This window comes from Hirundo rustica, chromosome 13, assembly GCF_015227805.2.
Source record: "Hirundo rustica isolate bHirRus1 chromosome 13, bHirRus1.pri.v3, whole genome shotgun sequence".
NCBI classification, from domain to species: domain Eukaryota; kingdom Metazoa; phylum Chordata; class Aves; order Passeriformes; family Hirundinidae; genus Hirundo; species Hirundo rustica.
In genome coordinates this window covers 18,294,695-18,312,763 of record NC_053462.1, presented here as the reverse complement: position 1 = coordinate 18,312,763, position 18,069 = coordinate 18,294,695, and the positions used below count along the sequence as shown (strand labels likewise).

The 18,069-nt window shown below is 44.2% G+C and overlaps 1 protein-coding gene across 9 annotated transcripts in view; it reads left to right on the top strand.

Moving 5' to 3' along the window:
• MEGF11 (multiple EGF like domains 11) overlaps positions 1-18,069 on the top strand; it is a 261,527-nt gene that overhangs the window by 130,099 nt on the left and 113,359 nt on the right. For 7 of the 9 annotated variants that reach the window (XR_009208315.1, XR_009208314.1, XM_040077843.1 and 4 more), the window contains exon 7: positions 6,831-6,905. The exons of the other annotated variants lie outside the window; for them this stretch is intronic. Coding sequence is in view for 5 of the 7 variants with exons in the window: in XM_040077843.1 (XP_039933777.1) it covers positions 6,831-6,905 (75 nt within the window). In the remaining 2 variants the exon portion in view is untranslated. The remainder of the gene's footprint in view (positions 1-6,830; positions 6,906-18,069) is intronic. 9 annotated transcript variants of the gene reach the window in all.

Below are 18,069 nucleotides of genomic sequence, written 5' to 3'. Positions count from 1 at the left end.
TTTTATAACTGTGGGCTTAGAGTCGGTGAGAAATAAAAATGCATGCAGACTTGGTTTTCCTTCTCTTCCCTTCCTTGGGCAGCTGCCCAAATGTTGCATCTCTGAGTTGGAAGAAGGAGTTGGGTTTGGCTCCTGTACAGATTCCACATTCACTGAGCTGCTTTCTTCATTTAGTGAGCGCTCTCTCTGAGCAACACTGGCCACATTCATCTTTATTAGGCTGTAATGGGAGTCACTGCACGGGAAGCCTTGATCCTGAGCTCTGCATAAAACTGCAGCTTGCAGATGCTCTAATCCTACCAGCTATTAGCACAATAAATTTATAATTGATATATAGGTGTAAGTCTTCCACATCACCTACCTGAAAGCAGGAGTTATGAAATTTAATAAACTGCCTGCGTCCTTGGGGCTGTGATCTCCCTTCATGGAGGAGAACAAAATGTCCATCAGCGCTCCTGACAATTATTAGAACCATTGTTAATGTGCTATGAGGAGTAATTCACCATCAGGGCAAGCTCTGAGACACAGTAGGCAAATTTAAAATATTTTATTGTGCTAATATTACAGTTACAAGTGATATTTTAAAGCAATTTGCCATGATAATGTCAATGCAGTGCTAAGCAGTTCCTTTTAATGCTGTTCACAGAGAAGCTGATATCCACACAGATGTAGCAAAGCTTCTGAAAGACTGGCTTAATACAAGGGAAAAAGCAAAATCAGTGTGATCCAGCATGGTTGTGAGAAGAGAGATGCTGGGGGGTTCTGGGAGGGTGTGAGGGCCTGAGCTGAAGCAGTGCTGAGTAACAGATCGCAGCCAGGACACACCAGTGACTCCACCACGGAACTGGTGCGGTGCAATTTGCATCTTTTTCTTTCTAAGTAAAACAGAAACGCTATAAACATATGCAAAAATAGTTAACTGTTGCCTCCAAGGCGCTATTTCATCACATTTCTAGGATATTAAGACAAACTAATCATGTCTCTAATAAAGAAATGCAGGTTTTCCTCAGCGCTATGCAAGGGAAGCAGCATCCTCCTGGAGGTGTATATTTGATGAACTGCAGCACTGATTATTTGATTGATTTAACTATCAGAGAGGTTATAATGATAATAATAAACCAATTCAAGACATCATTAACTAGCAGAGCATTTGAAATAATATAAATGAGACAATGATTCATGGGCGTGTTCAGATTTATTTTTGTGGACTGTTGGGGTCCTTAGGTATTTAGAGCCAGTTTACACAGAATTATGGACACTTGCATAATGCTGATATCTGAGAGAAATTCTTAATCATAACTAGTTTGGAAGCAAGCAGAAAATGAAAAGAGCATCTAGAACATCAAAAGGAAAGAAACAATATCTCTAGAAGGAGTTAGAAAAATGCAGAAATTTACAGAGAGCTCAGGGATAAGAGTGGAAACTACCTCCAGCACCCAGATATTGGACAATTAGTTACCTCAAATTTGGTTTGGAAGGCTTTGGAAAACAGATGGTGCTTTGTTATGCTTTTGTTTGTGCTCCTTCACCTATGGGTGTCTTTAAGTATGCAAATGTGTGCCTTAATACCATTGTGGAGACAAATATTGGTGATGTTTGTGAGTGCTGTGGGTGCCTGGGGTAAAGGCTGACTTTTGAGACACATGTGAAGCTGCCATGGGATTAAGGAAATGTAATTTATAAATGCATTCATCTCATTGGTAAAACATCTCAGTTTCCACCGCTGGCTCCTGTAGTCCATGGGAGTTTTCCTCCCCACACTGATGGTTTGAGGATCTTTAGCATAAACAGAGGTTTTGTAACAATGGCTTCCCCATCTCTCCTTCTTTCCGACACCGTGCACATCCTTTACATCCAATGGGAAAAACTGATCTCCTGCAGAGACTTTGGGAGCCACAGAAGAGGCTCCTCTTCCCTCCTGAGCCTCACCTGAGACCAGGTGGCCTTAACGTGGCTCTTGGAGGTTTCATTCACGTTTTCTACAGTTCCTCCTTTTTGCTGCGACAAAGGACTTTCTTTAACTAGGCCACCCATTAATGATCAAATACTTTTATCCTTTCTTGTCAGACCCAAAATCTTTTCTCCTATCCATAATATTCTTCGCCTGTTTCTGCTTCATAATCAATGTAGGCAGTTTTATTAGTTCCAGGATCTAATTTAACATCAAAGGAATCAGACCACCTCTCTGGTGGGTGAATGAGTGGCAGACCTGATTCAGGGAGGACATAAGGCACGTTTAGTATTTTATAGAACCAGGTTTTCTGTCTGCCAGCATCGCTGCCTTAAATGCAGGGAGAGCTGTGGGAAACCATGGTGGGTACAAAAGCAGCAGTAAAGAGTTTTTTGTGCCAGATCCCCAAAGTGTGCCTGTAAAAATATTTCCTAAGGCAGCTCTCCATCACTGCTCATGTTAAACCTTTTAAGTCCGTGTGTAATCTGGTAAATCTTCTTCATCCAGATAGATGGATTTGAATGAGAACTCACCCCGCGAGGAAAGACTGGCCTGGAGAAGATAACAGTTCTTATTTGTCATCCTCTGTTATTGTAACCATATTACAGGGGATAATGAAGTGCGAGGGACAGCAATTAGTTGGTGGCAGCACAAGTGATAAGCGCAGCACCAGGACTTTCATAAACTGTGGTGTGCAACGCAGCCTATTGATTTAACGGCGGCTTTTCTCCCTTTCACTCTCCAGTGAAAAACAGCACCGGGATTTATGTGAGCAGCTCTGCTTTGGAATACAGATCAGGCTGGAGAAACGCCGGTGTGAATCTTTGGATGCTCACGGTTTAAAACACCCCAGCCTAGGTTAATTCACAAAGTGCTTTCCAGACGGGCCGGACGCCGTGTGCTCCCCGCTGGGGCTCCTTGGCTTTGTTCCTCGCACCTGATTGCCGATTAATCTGCCTTTTAACCGTGCCTGCGTGGAGCCACACATGCTTGGAGCCACCAGCAATGTGTCTCTCTCCAGGCCTCCCGAACTGGGTCACCCTTCAGCGATTGGTTAGTGGGAAATGATTCCCTTTGAGGTTCCCAAGGCGCTCCGTGGGGCTGTCTATTGTCATCTTCTGGCACTGTGACTGTGGAACAGATTATGGGCAATCTGTCAGTTCAGGCTGTTCAAGGAGAGATGAAAAATCAGACACGTGTTGCTCTCACACACTGAGCAATTCGAACAAAGACAACAGAAAAGATGGTTTTCTCCATTTATTACTCCATTATTATTTCCGATTATAATATGGCAAGCAAAGCATGAAGTGCACCTTGACTAAAGAGCTCTAATGATGTATGACCCTTGGCAGTATCAAAATGTTCCTGTGGATCTCAATGGAGAATAATTTCAGGTGTCTTAAGCTGGTTTTGATGTTCAGCAGCTTCCACAGACCCTGTGGAGGCTGAACCCCACCCCAAAAATCACCTTTGGTTGCACCTTAGAACACACTTCCCTTGTCAGGGCTGAGGCAAATCAACTACAGGGTGATGATGCATTTAGATTAGTTTGTAATTAACGTTTCCTGGCACAATTTTAAACTTGAAAATGAGAATCCAGAAGAATTTATTGTTGGTTTTGGAGGGGATTTTAAGGTCAGTTGAAATTGTGGCCTTTGAATACAACCAGGCCAGCAATATCATAGGAATTCTTGTGTGGACTTCCAGAAGTGTCCAAGGCCAGGCTGGATGGGACGTGGAGCAACCTGGGATAACGGAAGGTGGAATGAGATGGTCCTGAAGGTCACTTCCCCTCCAAAGCATTCTCTATTCTTCCCTCTCTAACCTTGAATTCTGTAAATAATGAGTTGCAGGCTCTGCCTTGAGCAGGGTATGGCTTTTTTTTGGCTTTGTCTCTGATAAATAATCATCTGCCAGTGAACATGTTTAGTATTCTCACCTAATATTGTAGGTAAAAAGAGAGTTGTGTCGGAAATTTCGTTCTGGTAAAAAAGCAGTGAGATGACAAATGCCACAAAAACCAGCTCCAGTTGCTGCAATGTTTAATGTTTTCTAGTCTTGGTTTTATGTCAGCTTCCAATTACCACTACAAAGGCAGAACCCCAATGCTGATGCAGTTAGAAGACATATAACCAAATTAAGACTTGAACACATATTTCAGAACTTAGAATAAACATTCCTAATAACCTCTTTAGCCATTAAAGAAGCCACTTTTTTTTGTTCTAAATAAAGGACATCCTGGCCATGGCTGAACAAGGATGAGAAAGTTGTGGGGAATTTGAGTTAGTGGGATGATTTAGCAGGGTAAGAATTCCCTCCCAGCCCTGGCCCTGGTTTAGATGGTTTCTCGTGCTGTCTCTGTGCCCTGGCCAGGGCAGTCACTGGCTGGATCCTTAGCTCTTGGATTAAACCAGAAAACAGCCCCATGGATGCTGCATCCCCTGTGCCCTCAGGCAAGTTGTAGGAGTAATGATCCAAAAGGGTTTAGGAGTTTTATTGCGGCAGGGAGGCAGCAGGGGTCAAATCTGCGCCAGAAAACCTATAACTAAGTCTGTAATTCTTTTATGGGAAAAGCTGCAGGGATTTCTGCTTGATTAAGGATTGCATGATTGAGGCCAGTGACATTAACAGGCACAGTGTCCCCTCTGCATCTAAAACAGTGATCAAACAGGACAGGAAAAGCCGTGAAATAGCAAAATCCCTACACTTTCTTGCTGGTAAGAGTGGCTGCATGCTTCCTGTGCTTCCCAGCTCTATAAATGGGATTAATTCCTCTTTTTTCTGCCATTGAAAGCAATTTTTGGAACTTCCCTGTTGTATTTAATGCATACCTTTTGCCTGTCCAGGCTCTGCTCTTCCCCAGCTTTGTTTTGAGGCTACATGATCAATAAATGTCGCTGCTGAAGTGCTTTGCCCGTTCAGGTATCAGAAATGAAAACAGAAGCTCCAGCTCTCTTTTATTGGTCGTGACAAATCGATTCTTTGTGGTCTGCCTTGCGTTTCTCTCACTTGGTGTGCCTGAGGAGAGGGGGATTTCTCACGGCACCCACTGCTGGGCCAGCCTGAATTCCAAGATCCTTTAAAGATTTGGTATTAAATTTGTCTTGTGCTCGTGTAAAATGGGAACCGGTGGGATTCTTGTAATGTGAAACCATTTGTGTTTTGGCAGTTAAAAGTACTGAAACAGAGGCTGTCCATGCAGAATGAACCTGAGCTTGTAATTACAATTTGTCCATGAATACTCAGGGCTGTGCAATTAGGTGAGGAATTATATGCTTAAAGGACCACTTGGGCACTTTATGGCCAAATAAAAACATAACTATTCATAAGTACAGGTGCATATATGTGTGCTTAAAAAGAAACAACAGACAATTATTGGATCCCCAGAGGAACCATTTATTCCCTTCCCCAGGAAATAAGAGGACTGACTTGTGCTGAAGGAAGGATTTTTATCCTTGCTGCATGAAACCTTACTAGGATTGTTTTCCAATTACTGTTTTGAGCAACAGCACAAGTTCAGAAATGGATTAATCTGAAACTTTACTTGTAGCTCCCTGAAATACATCCACAGTTTACTTTATTTTGCAGCCAGTTTTGCTGAGGCACGGAAGTGCAGAGAGCTTTGCAACTTGGTTTAACTTTTTTTCCCCAAGTCCATTAACAAACATTTACTGTTCTTAAGAATTTGTGACACATATGAAGCGTAGAACTTTTATTTCTTCAGAGTCAGCTAATGAACAGTGTGTACATTTTTGTCTGCTGGAATCTGTCTGTGAGATTTCCAATTCCTTCTGCTTAATTTCCATGTTCTGGAAGTTTTTAAACTGTCAGCAAAGATGTTTTAGCAGTCTTCACAATATGGCAGGAACCAAACCCTACTTTCATTAAGGGGTGGAAAGGGAAGCCAGTTGGATTCTTTTTTCCTCAGATCCCATAGCAGGAGGTGAGCAAAAGCAACCACTGCAAAAAAAACCAAGGAGAACAGGTGAAATATGTACCCACTGGAAAAAAAAAAAATCAGAAGAGCTTTAGTCATCTATGCAGAACACATACGACAACTAATTAAATCAGGTTTCATTGAAATTAAAATAAACGGCCTGAATTAATGAATGCAGCTTGTGAGGAACACTCAGCTCCCATTGTGCAGGCAGATTTTACAGGAGGCATTTTTGATAAGACATTTTGGGGGCCAGAAGCTGTCTCTGCGTGTTTGTACCGCGGAGAAGGGCAGAGGACAGGACAGAGCTCTCTGCTCTGGCACCTGGAGGTGTCCCAGCTCCTCTGCTCCCTGCTGCGTGACCTTTGGCAAGTCACATCTCATTTCTGACAGCCTCTGAAAGCATTCTGTAGTCTCCTCAGGAGCAGCAATATTTAGGAACAAAACATCGTTGTCCCAGTAATGTGTGATTTGCTTGCTGCTTTACTCCACAGGATGGGGCTTAAACAAAATTTATGGGAAATGCTGGCTTGTGCTGGATCTCTGCACAGGAGTGAATCTTACCCGAGATCGATAGAGTCATTCCCCAGCCCTGTGGGGTTTGTGAGTGCCACAGCGTAAAGGCATCAGGTCCTTCCCCAACAAAAGCACTATGCCTCTGCTGTAATTGCTAAGCTTGGGAATTGGATAAATACTAAATTCTGGTTCTCTAGTGTTTTCTGTTTCTTTGTGACCATTAATGAAATTACAGCCCTGCTAATAACAATGTGACATCCTGGCCGTGAGAAAGGTATGTGGGAATTGTCAGCAAATGCAAGTTTGAGTGAAGAAGGTGCAAGTCTTCACCTGCTGTTATCCTGCTGACTTCATCAAGGTTATCCAGTGTTTTCAGGAATGCACAGGGAGTGATATTTTCAAGTTATTATTTTGATTTTCCATAAGATTTGGCCACCTCTGATGGGCTGGGGGACTCCAGCACCTCTTCGGCAGAGACTGGTGGGAGCAGCAGCTACAACAGTGAGTGGTTTCCAACGAATCCAACGGCTCGTGTAGGGTGGTGGGATCTGAGGGAGCTGCTTCCAGCCTGGCCCTGGGCGTGGTTTCTCTCTTGAATGGCACAAAATCCTCTAGACCCCAAACCTGAGGGATGCTGAGGCAGAAACTCAAGGGAATTGAGTAGTATTACACAATGTTTCAGTTAACTGGGTTGGATTTTTAAGTTCCTCCCAAACCTGTGCTTTAGGCAGCTGGATGGATGCAATTTATAGTTCCACGTCCTTAAATTCTGCACTTTGTACCACGAGCCTGCCTGGTGCTCACCTGGGCTACTTGACCCCTCCAAAACACCCACTGGAGACACGAGACTCCTTCTGCTTCTCCCTTAACATGGTATTCTGAGCTTAAAGAGGTGTTAAAGCTGCTTCTGGTCACTAAAGACCTCATGGGGTTTTACATTAAACCAGCTCTGGGTCAGTATGTCCTGGCCACATTTCAGCTTGGGTAAATCACAGGGCACAGGTTTGGATGTTCTGGCTCATTTTAAGTTTATCCCCTTTATTCTGTTGTGCATCAGTAACACTCCGAGGACCAAATCTTCTGGCAGCAGCTGCCTGTGGTAGAACTGCACCCACTTCTACCCAGAAGCACTTTGATCTCGTTTTCTTATGCAAAACATCTACGGAGAGCACTCAGAGCAGGCAGGGAAAAGAGAACCTCCACTGTGTCGGTATTTGCTCCTTTAATATATTTTGGGATGTGTGTGGGTTTATTTACAAAGCACGTGTAGTTAAATGTCATTGAAAAATATAATTAAAAATCAATTAAGAGACCGTTTTAAAAACAAGAGGTTGTAAAAATGGAATTTACAATAATAACCAGACTAAGCATTTGGCATTTACATGTCTGCACCAAATAGCAATTCCCTTGTTAGTTGTGCTTGAGTGACAAGGTACTCGCTTATCTCCTGGATATAAATTCCAATATTCTTGTTATTGCTGGGACAAATAAATACCTGCATAAAGACTTCTTGCACTGCCAAGTAACACCAACTGATTAAATTCAGACAATTTGTTTTTTGTTCTTGTCTGGGCCCAGTGCCAAAATTATCCCATTGTACGAAGGACCAGATTTTGCACTCAGCTTATGCTCAGTTAATGCAAGGTAAATACTGTGCTACCAAAACAAATTTAAGCACGGAGAGACATTCTGAAATGTTTTCATTTCCTACATATAACCTAAACATGCAGAACACACACAGAAGCAGAAATGGAAGAGTATTAGGCCTATAACACAACGCGGTGGTGAAGGCAATTGCTATGGTTAGCCCTCTCCAGGGGGGAGGACGAGAGTTGTGCTTGGAGCCTGTGAGGTGCAGAAGTCCCTGTGACACATTCTGGCTTCCAGAGAAATAACTGGCAGTGTCTCCGTTAATCCACTGTATGTACACGTGGAACTCAGGCCTGCACACTCTGGATCTGGCTTTAAATGGTAAGAGCTCAAGGGCTGGCTTGCTGTGGGGTCAAATATCTCAGCTTTATCACCATGCCTGAAGTCTTTTTCTTTGTTAATACCTGTCCCCTTCCTCTCCCATCTTCATCGTGAAAAGCTGAGGGTATCCCTGAGGTTCTTGTAAAAGACTTGGAGATTAAATACCTAAAAGGCATTTTAAAGACCATGAGCCCATAGGAAACACTGGAATCAGTGGTAATGTCCTTCTGTGATGGTTCCATGTTGAAGGGATGGGGCGGGATTGCCCATGGAAAGGGCCTGTGCCTGTGCCCGCATCCCTTCTCCTCCTGCCAGTGCTGAGGTGAACGTTGGCTCTTCCCGAGTTTTGGAGTCAGCCTGGAGAGGAAGGGAGTTGTGCTGGAGAGCAAAGTGCCTCATCCTGGGGTAGGTGGAAGGCTGGTGGTAGTTCTGCACTGGGCCATTTCTCTCAGGTGATGGATTAAAGTGATCTGTGAAACATCCCGCAGCCTCCTGTTTGATTCTGTGCTGATTGGGTTCTCTCCTGTGCCTGGCTCTGGCTTCTCCGATTTAGCTCTCATTCCTCATTACGTGCACAGATCAAAATGAATCAAAACCCTCTTGAAAATCTGACACTGTAGCCCTTTAGAATTTGGATGATATGGAGAGTCTGTCTCCCCTATTTATGACTAATCAGAGGCTTCATATGTGCCACCCCATGCTCTCATCAGTTCAAGATGCAGAAATCAGCCCCTTTCTTTTACCATTGCATCCTTCTTTGTCTCTGAAGATCTCCATTAAAATCTTACTGCAGGTACTCAATCTGCATTTTCCCCAATTTTCAGATCCATGGATACACTGCAATAACACACACTTACACTTGTTTTATGAGGAGGGCTTACTGCAAGTATTTTATTCCATTTTAAGGATTTCTTCCCTCATTTTTTGGTCCCACAATTCAGACCATTCACGGGGGTCCCTGCCTGTGCCATCCCTGCACCCCTCCCAGCAGGCAGCACCCTGGTGCATCCCTCTCCAGACATCTTCCCTCCGATCCAGGCAATTTGTGCTCAGACTTGGATGGAATATGGGTTTTTGGTGTTCGCATATGAACATCTGCTTCAAATTCCCAAGCCAAGAAAGACAAGAAGCAAATTAAACTATTTGTTCTTCTTTCTCTCTCTTTAATATCAAAGTCATTCCTTACATGCTCCTTAAGCCTCCACTTTTGATCAGGAGATATTAAAAATGGATCTAAACAACTCACATCTTAATCATATTCCTTTGTGAGCAGGGTAAGAGTGAGGGGAGCAGGGGAGAGGAGCCAAAGCTGCTTTGCCGCTCGTGCTCGGAATCCGAGCAGTCTCCGACACACCCACATTCCCTGCCCTGGCAGCAGCGGGGAGCTCCTGTCCCTCCTGAGCTGCCCTGTGCAGAGCACGAGGCCTCTGGAACGTCCTGCGGCTTCAGATCCATCCTGCCTGCACTGGAGCAGCCTGGAACAATTCCCTGCAGCTCTCTGGTTTGTGCTGGAGACCTGGAAAAGGGAGCTGGGAGGATGACTCAGCCATTGCTTCTTCCCCCTGGGCTTCCCTGCTGTGCCAGCCCAGCAGCCAAGGCGCTCTTCTGGGTGCCGCCGTTGCAAGTTCTCAAAAATCTCTTGAAAATTCTATAAAATGTCTTTTAAGAAAAAACAAAGAGGAACTTGAATGTTTTCACAATCCTGTGCAGATTTTGGGGAAGGTGTCGTTCACATCAGGACAAAAACCAGTAAGTTATGGTGCTACTCAGATTCAGTCAATGAAAAATCAAAAGAATAAAATAAGGTTTAGCATTTCGCAAGAAATTGTTCGTTCTACACAAACCTGATTTTGTTCTGAGATCGCAGATTAAGTTGCAAGTTCTATTAGAGTAGCTGTGCAAATAAAATAAATTTTTGTGACATGTTTGATTCAGTACTGAAGGATATTCTGATTAAAAGATCAGCACTATACAATTATCAACAACATACATTAATAATTGAATAAAAACTAAATGACAGATCTCAAAAAGCAGCTGTCAATGTGGAATAAACATCAAATGTATTTCTGCTGGCTTTCTGCTATTCCACTTACTCCTATCAATATTTACATTACTGATCTAGGAGTAAATATGGAATCACTGCAGCAAAAATTTGTGAATGACAGAAGAACTGGCAGAGTGGTGAGTGCTGATGGGCACAGAGTGTTCACACAGAGCCATCTAAACCAGCTGACAAATTATTTTAGCATTTCTGGAGGAAGGCTGAAATTTATCTCCGTATTATTGACACCCCTACCCGTGGCAGAGGGTTGGAACGAGACAAAGTTTAAGGTCCCTGTGAACCCAAACCATTCTGTCCTTTCCAGCCCAAGCCTTTCTATAATTTCTGTGACTCTCCTATTCCCTGCAAGGAGTTGTGCTGGTTTTAGTAGGCAGAGAAGGCTCTGGGAACTGAAAGGTCTGCATGTTAGGCAGGAGATGACCGAGTTTGCCAAACTAAGGATCCAAGGCAACAGGAGCTTTGTCCTTGGGCCAGGTGATTTTCTGCCCCCGAGGTTGACTGGAAATCCCACAGCCCTGCAATCCAGCTGTGCCCTGCTCGTGCTGGGATGAGCCCTGGGTGACAGCAGGACACGGGAGCCGCGCTTGGGGCTGACCCCGGCCCCGTTCCCCGGGAGTTTTCCTGCTGGAGCTGGAGTAATGAGGCTGAGGAGGCAGGAGCAGGGCTGAGGAGAGCAGCACTCCACGCTGCTGCCTCCCCTGTGCCCAGAGCCTCTGCTGCTGCCGCAGAGCTGACGGCTGAGCAGAGAGGGGAGCGAGGGAAAATGCCATCCCTTTGCTGCTGATGAGGTATCTCAGGGGTGAGAGGGCAGCAGGAGAGGAGCCTCAAGGGCTTGAAGACCCCAGAAGTGAAGAAGGGAGCCCTGGATTATTTCCAGAAATAAAAACAATTGGCACCTCATTTCCATGTATCTGAATTCAGTTCGGTGTTTCTGTTTTAAGAGGGTCATCTTAGGTCGGTGGGAAGGTTTTGTTTTATTTAGTGAAGTTTATGCTGGGCTTTGCAGCCCTGCTTGCCACAAACCCTTCCCTTTCCCTGTGGCTTACGGACACTGGGGAATGGAGACCTTCATCCTTCAAGGAGACATGTAACCATGAGGATTTTTATACTTCTCCTTGTGCCAGCTCAAACTTCATGGATAAGTTAATAGCTGCTCTTCCTTGTGCTCTCAGTTGGCCGTCTGTCACTGACACTAAAAACCCTTGGAACAGGAATATTGCAAAGCTTCAGGAAAGATCTCACCATGCCCTTAAAGGGCTGTGAGGTTTAGTGGGCAGCTGTAGAATTGGCTTTGCTTTATGGACTTCACACGTTATAAAAAGGCAACTCACTACCCAGTCTTAATTAGAGTGCTCTGAACTATTAATGGGGATGTGGGAGCTTTGTCCAAGCCAGACAGAAAGCAGCCAGTGTGGATCTTATCTAGGATGCAATTTTGGGAATAGAGTCTCTCTATTTGGACATTGTATTCCAAATACATCTACTTGCAGTGAAGTATCAAAACAAGACATTTTGAGTCTCACACACAGCTCACACCTTTTCAGAGTAGTGCAGATCTGGGAGTCTTTGAGCTCCCACAGGAGTTAAATAATGATATTTATAATCATTTGTAAAGCCATTCCCTTGGAAGTATGACAGGAATGAGCCTCACATCTCTTACAGCACAAACTTCCTAAGTGAGGAATGAAGGAAGTTAACTTCTTCTGAAGATTTATACCCTGATTTCAGATTCCAGTCACATTGCTGTAGCTTGCAAGCCAGGGATCGTGACAGGAGCTCAGGCCTCCTTTCTGAGGACTCTGTGGGCACCTAATGAATTCACTGTGAATTTCCCACTGTCTGTTTAAGGCTTGACTCTAAAAGGCGAGATCAGTCTTTGTCTCTCCTTCTACTGAGGAAGCTTAAAGCAAAGTTCCCTGAACAGTGAGGACTAAAATAGCTGAACACAGCAAAGAAACCTTTCTCAGTGAGCTGTCTGCCATCCATCCCCTCTTCACAGGTTCTCTGCAGGTCAATAATACCTCCACAAACCCAGACACCAACCTGTCAGACAGCTTCATCCTTCCCCCCTCCATCCCACATTGCTTTTTGGCTTTGGATTGCAGCGGTTCCAGTCACTCTCTCCTTCCTCTAACAGGCAGACGTGGAGTTGTCTTCTACAAAAACAGGAGTTACAGGGAAAACCTGCATCTTTGAGTCACACAAACCCATCCAAATCTTTCCAAGCTCACCCACTTCCAGTGTTAATGAGCTGCTGTGTGCCCCCTCATGGGTACAACATCCTGTACCATGGGGAGAAGAGCCTCCTTCAGCCCAGGGAGGGCCCCTGGGAGCGGGCAGACAGGAGGAGCTGCTCAGCCTGTGAGCCACAGCCAGGCTGCAGAGGCTGCAGTTCCACCTTGCCTTGTAATATTGTAAGATTTATTTTCAGATCTTATCAGCAATTCACTGTGGGCTGTTCTCTGCTGAGCAAAATTCATCCATCAATCTCCCGGTATGGCCACCTTCCAGCCTACACCGAGGTGACAGTTCAGTTGTGCTAATGATCAGCCTCACATCCACATCCGCATTCCCCCTTGGTCTGATTCTTCTTCTCTTATGATAATTTAATTGATTGAGCACACTGGCTTCTAGTCAAGAAGCTCTTCTCTGCTTAACTCTCAGTTTTAAAAAATCACCGCTCAACATCTCTATAATTAGAGTTAGTTGCTAAACCCTGTATCCAGGTGATTACTGGTATATGAGAGGGACATAACTTGAACTGATCAAATCAGGGATTTGAGCAAAATGCCCTTGATCCGTGTTTCACAATTCGTTAATGTCTTCTACTTTGGGTATTTTTCCCCTTCTTTTGATGTTAAATATAGCTGGGTTAGGAAGGTTCACGTAGAATCAGGACAGTTAGGGGTAATTTTTTATTCATATCCCTGTTATTGTTTGGGGAAGCTCAGTAGGGTTCATTAATATTGCATTTCCAATGAAAAGGCACTCAAAAGCCAAACAGTTCAATTATATTCTGAAGCTGCAATGCGATACAAAAATGAGCAGTGCAGTGATGCTGTCGTGGTTTAAACCAACTGCTCCTGTCCGTAGTCAACAGCACCGCTCTCCCCTTCATTCCACGGGGCAGCTGTTCCACAATACAAACCCAACCAATGCCATGACCTGAGGGCTTCACCTGGGGTTTTGTACTTGAGTCAGGTTCGCTGAGAGGCTCAGTGAGGAAACAAAAGAAATCTTTGCAGTGACAGAGTCCGACTGATCCCGTGTGCTGACCCAGCTTCCATGAAGGTGTTTATTTGCAGGAAAGCTCCCAGTGCAGGGATGGAACTGCAGCTGCAGGAGTGGGGGAGGATGTGCCAAGCTCCCTGTTCTGCTGTGCATTTGCTTGGTCCAAAGGGAGCATCCGGAACGGGATAATCTGCATCCAGAACTACACAGAGCTGTGAAATATCCCCTTCTGATCCTGACTGTTCCCCTTCAGCCTGGAGGGGAGAAGGTTCTGGGGAGACCTCACTGAAGCCTTAAGGAAGGTTATGAAAAAGAGGAAAAGTCACTTTTTACTCTGATAGATGGTGATAGGACAAGGGAGACTAGTTTTAAACTAAAAATGAGAGAAATTAAGATCAGTTGTTAGGAAGGAATTGTTCCCTGTGTGGGTGGTGAGGTCCTGGCACAGGGTGCCCAGAGAAGCTGTGGTTGTCCCTGGATCCCTGGCAGTGTCCCAGGCCAGACTGGACAGAGCTTGGAGCAGCCTGGGACAGTGGAAGGTGTCCCTGCCATGGCAGGGGGTGGGATGGGATGATCTTCAAGCTCCCTTCCAACCCAAACCATTTGTGATTCTGTGATAATACCCTACTTCTCTGAAAGGGAGGGTGAGAACTTGTGATTGACTCCAATGAAAGTGAGATCATGCTTTGTATGCAGAGGCCTCTGATTTTCCTGATGCAATGGGATCTGGTTGCTTGAAATTATGATATATAAAAATTTAATGTTTTGGAAGTTTTATTATTTTTCTTAATATGAAACACTAAAGTAAAATTTGATTTTGCTGGATTTATGGCTTGATCACTCACCCTATTAAGAGTAATGATTCCACTCTCTGACCTTGTAGGGCAGCAGCTATGAAATTTGAGATGATGGCCCAAACATTTTTGCATTACAACTCTTGGCTAGTGCATGACAGGCTATTGACTGAACTACTGTCAATGCACAAATGAGATTATAACCAGAGAAGGTCTTGATTGCTTTGGTCTGTTATTCAATACCCTCCTCTCTTACAAGCAGCTTCTTGGCATTTTTTTCAGGCTAACGTAGACCTTCCTTTCCTGACAAATGACCCAGGAGTTGATTGTATAGACAGACTCTTTGCTGCCGTTTTTTTGCCTGCAGAAGACTCATCTCTAACAGGACTCCTGCACTTGCTGTCTGCACTGCTCGAGCCCTGCGCTCTGTGAGGGGCTCTTGGAGCCTTGTTGGCTGTTCAGTACTGCAGAAAGTCTGATGGGGCCGTGCTGGAGAGAGCAGGAGCAGCCTCACGTCCTGCTGGGGCAGTGTTCCGTGGCTGCAGAGGGAAAGGATGGCTGGAGTGCTCAGCTCTCATTTCATTTAAATGAGCAGAATTGCTTTACTTCCCCCCCAGGTATAACAATTATTAAGAATTTATATTGCTATTCATGCTGTATAATAATGAACAGAAACTGGCTTTGCACTCTTAACCTTTGCTGTTAGGTAGAAATGGAGAAGCAGCAACAGTGACTCTTATGAGACCGGATACATCTGCACCATGGCACTCACTGCCTCCTTTTACACTTCGGGAGACAGGGACTTTGTGCTGTATCATCTTTGGATGTCCCCAGTGTGAAACATAACTAGTTAATGCATTTTTTACTTTCTTCCATACGTTTCCTAAATAAATTTATTCATCACTTAAAGAAACCCAACCCAGCATTTCTCATGTATCCTGATTTTTCGGTTAAATATTGTTTGTATTTAAATATAAATATTGTTCAAAATGTAGCATTAATATTTTGCCTACTGACAAGCGGTTCTGTATCTTATTAAAATTTAAACAGCCATTATGTACATGAAAGTTTTTTTGTTGTAGTTTGCAAGGTGCTATAACAATAATTACCCGAGTGCATCAATCATTTTTCATTGCCTCATTTGTATCACGGGGATAAGTAGCTCCAATTAAAATCCCATTTTACATAAATAGATATGGTTTGAATCAAACCACAGTCTGTTTCCACTTCTGAAACGCTGGCCATAGGATATCTTTTTCATTATTCAAAGTGTATGACGTGTACTGCTTATCTTTTTGTGCTTAAAAAGGCATAAGTCTGCAGGCAGACATGCCTTAGTGCAGGTTTGGCGGGGAACAAATAATTGTTACTGTAATTATCTATCAATTTTACTGTTCCAAATACTTTAGCCAAAAAGCTAACTAGTATAATCACATGTTTATTCCTGACACATTATAGTTTGAGTAAGCAGAACTGAAAATGTTTAATATGAATTAACAGCTTCAGGAAAAATTATAATTTTTCTATTACTCGTGATTCCCCCTCCACCGCGGCAGCTTTTCTGCTAAATGTGCTCGTATTGTCAGCTATTGTGAAAAACCAAATGAGGGGAAACTTGGGGAATTATCTTCTGCTGCACTGTGATTAACTCCTCAAGGAAACAAATCAGACTTTCCCTTCCACATCTCTGCCAGAGGCTGCTTCCAGTGCCAGGCTGCGCCTCAGGTGAAGGGATGCTGCTCCCTCTGCTCCCTCTGGGAATGATGGCGTGTCTCTGCCTTCCCAGACTGAGGCACTACCACCCACCTCGCTTTTTCTTCTCCCTGCACTGCTGGTTTGGCCCAGCCTTCAGATCTCATCATTTTTCCTCCCAAACCTGGGAACATCTTGGTTCCAGAGGGTCAGTTCAAACCCACCTTTTCCTCTGTACGCTTTCAAAGTTGGAGTGTTCAAATTGCAAATGGATCAAAATTCTCTCTGCTGCTCCGAGGGGCTTTTAATATAATTTCTGCAGGATTCGATGAGCAGAAAATTGCAGAAATCTCAATGACTCCAGCAAAAGGGCTAAACAGTAGTTTAGGTCACGCTGTGCCTTCTCTGTTAATTCCCTTTCTTTTCTCAGCCCAGTGCTCTGCTTCTGGAGAAGCTGGGGACAGCAGTGACGTTTGAGAGAGCCCAGGCTGTACCAGGTGTTGATGCCTGGACGCTCTGCAGCCCCTGGGAACAACATCAGAGGGGAGCTATGGAGAAAAAATAGGAAAAAACCGAAACAAGACTGGAAATTCAAACTGAGAGGAGGTTTGGATGGGGTATTAGAAGGAAACTGTTCCCTGTAAGGGTGCTGAGGCCCTGGCCCAGGGTGCCCAGAGGAGCTGTGGCTGCCCCTGCATCTCTGCAAGTGCCCAAGGCCAGGTTGGACAGGGCTTGGAGCCCTCTGGGACAGTGGAAGGTGTCCCTGCCATGGCAGGGGTGGCACTGGATGATCTTTAAGGTCCCTTCCAACCCAAACCATTCTCCAGTTCTGTGATTCTACAAAAAATGCGAGACTCAGGCTCAATAATATCCTAAAGACTTCATCCCGGATATTTAAGCATGTGCTTGAAGAGATGTTTTGGGGCTGTCCAAAATGAGGACAAATTAGGAACTTACAGCAAATGATTTAGCTCAGTTTTACGAGGACCTTTCTAACTGCTGCCTTTTTGCCTCAAATCATTGTCTCCCATTTTCACATTCCTGCTGCCACTGCTGTGACTAAACCCCTTATTTGTGCCATACACAATCACCAGATTCCTCCTCTGGAGTGCTGAAGCAGTAGATAATGTCTGTGTTTTGATTTGTCGGGTCAGGAGCACCAATTCATAGCTCAGGGATCATCAGCACCGTGAGCTGACACCAGAGTCTGTCCAGCTGCTGTTTTCTTACAGTCACACAACAGAAAATCAATGGTGTCAGGAACACTGGGATAATTCTACTGTTACAATCAATACATGCTGATTAAACCAGTTGTGTCTGTTGGGTAAATTTGCTGCATCATAATTAGAATTATTAATTAAAAATAGGAAATCAATTGACACAAATTAAGCAAAAAAAGAAATTTGCTTTATTTCTTTGACACTCTCTCCAGAGGCCTCAATAACTGTGACAACAGGGACATGACCGAGTGGCATTTGTCAGTTTTTTAATGCTGTCCTGAGTTTTAATAATTGACTTATAAACCCTGCAAATGCAGCTCCCAGGAAATCAGACAGGAGATGTTGTGTGTGCAAGAAGCAGCTATTTATTTTATTACAGTTAGTCATTATTCCCTGCCTAGCCAGGAGTAAAAAGCAGGAGTCGTGTGCGTGGCACCGGGGAGGGGAACGAAAGCCTTGGGGAGCAAGATGAACTCGTCCCCTTCCCACATTGTTTTCTGTTCTCAGATAACAAGGATAAACAAATTGATCATTTCTGTGCTGGTTCTAATGGGCTTCTCATTGCTGGCTACTTCCTATAATGTGCTGGTGACCTTCATTATTTTCAGGGACACTTTATGTGGGACACTAAGGCAGGGGCAGCAGGAATTCATGTGGTCTTTCATTCTGCTCTTTATTTTCCTCTCTGTTTTTTT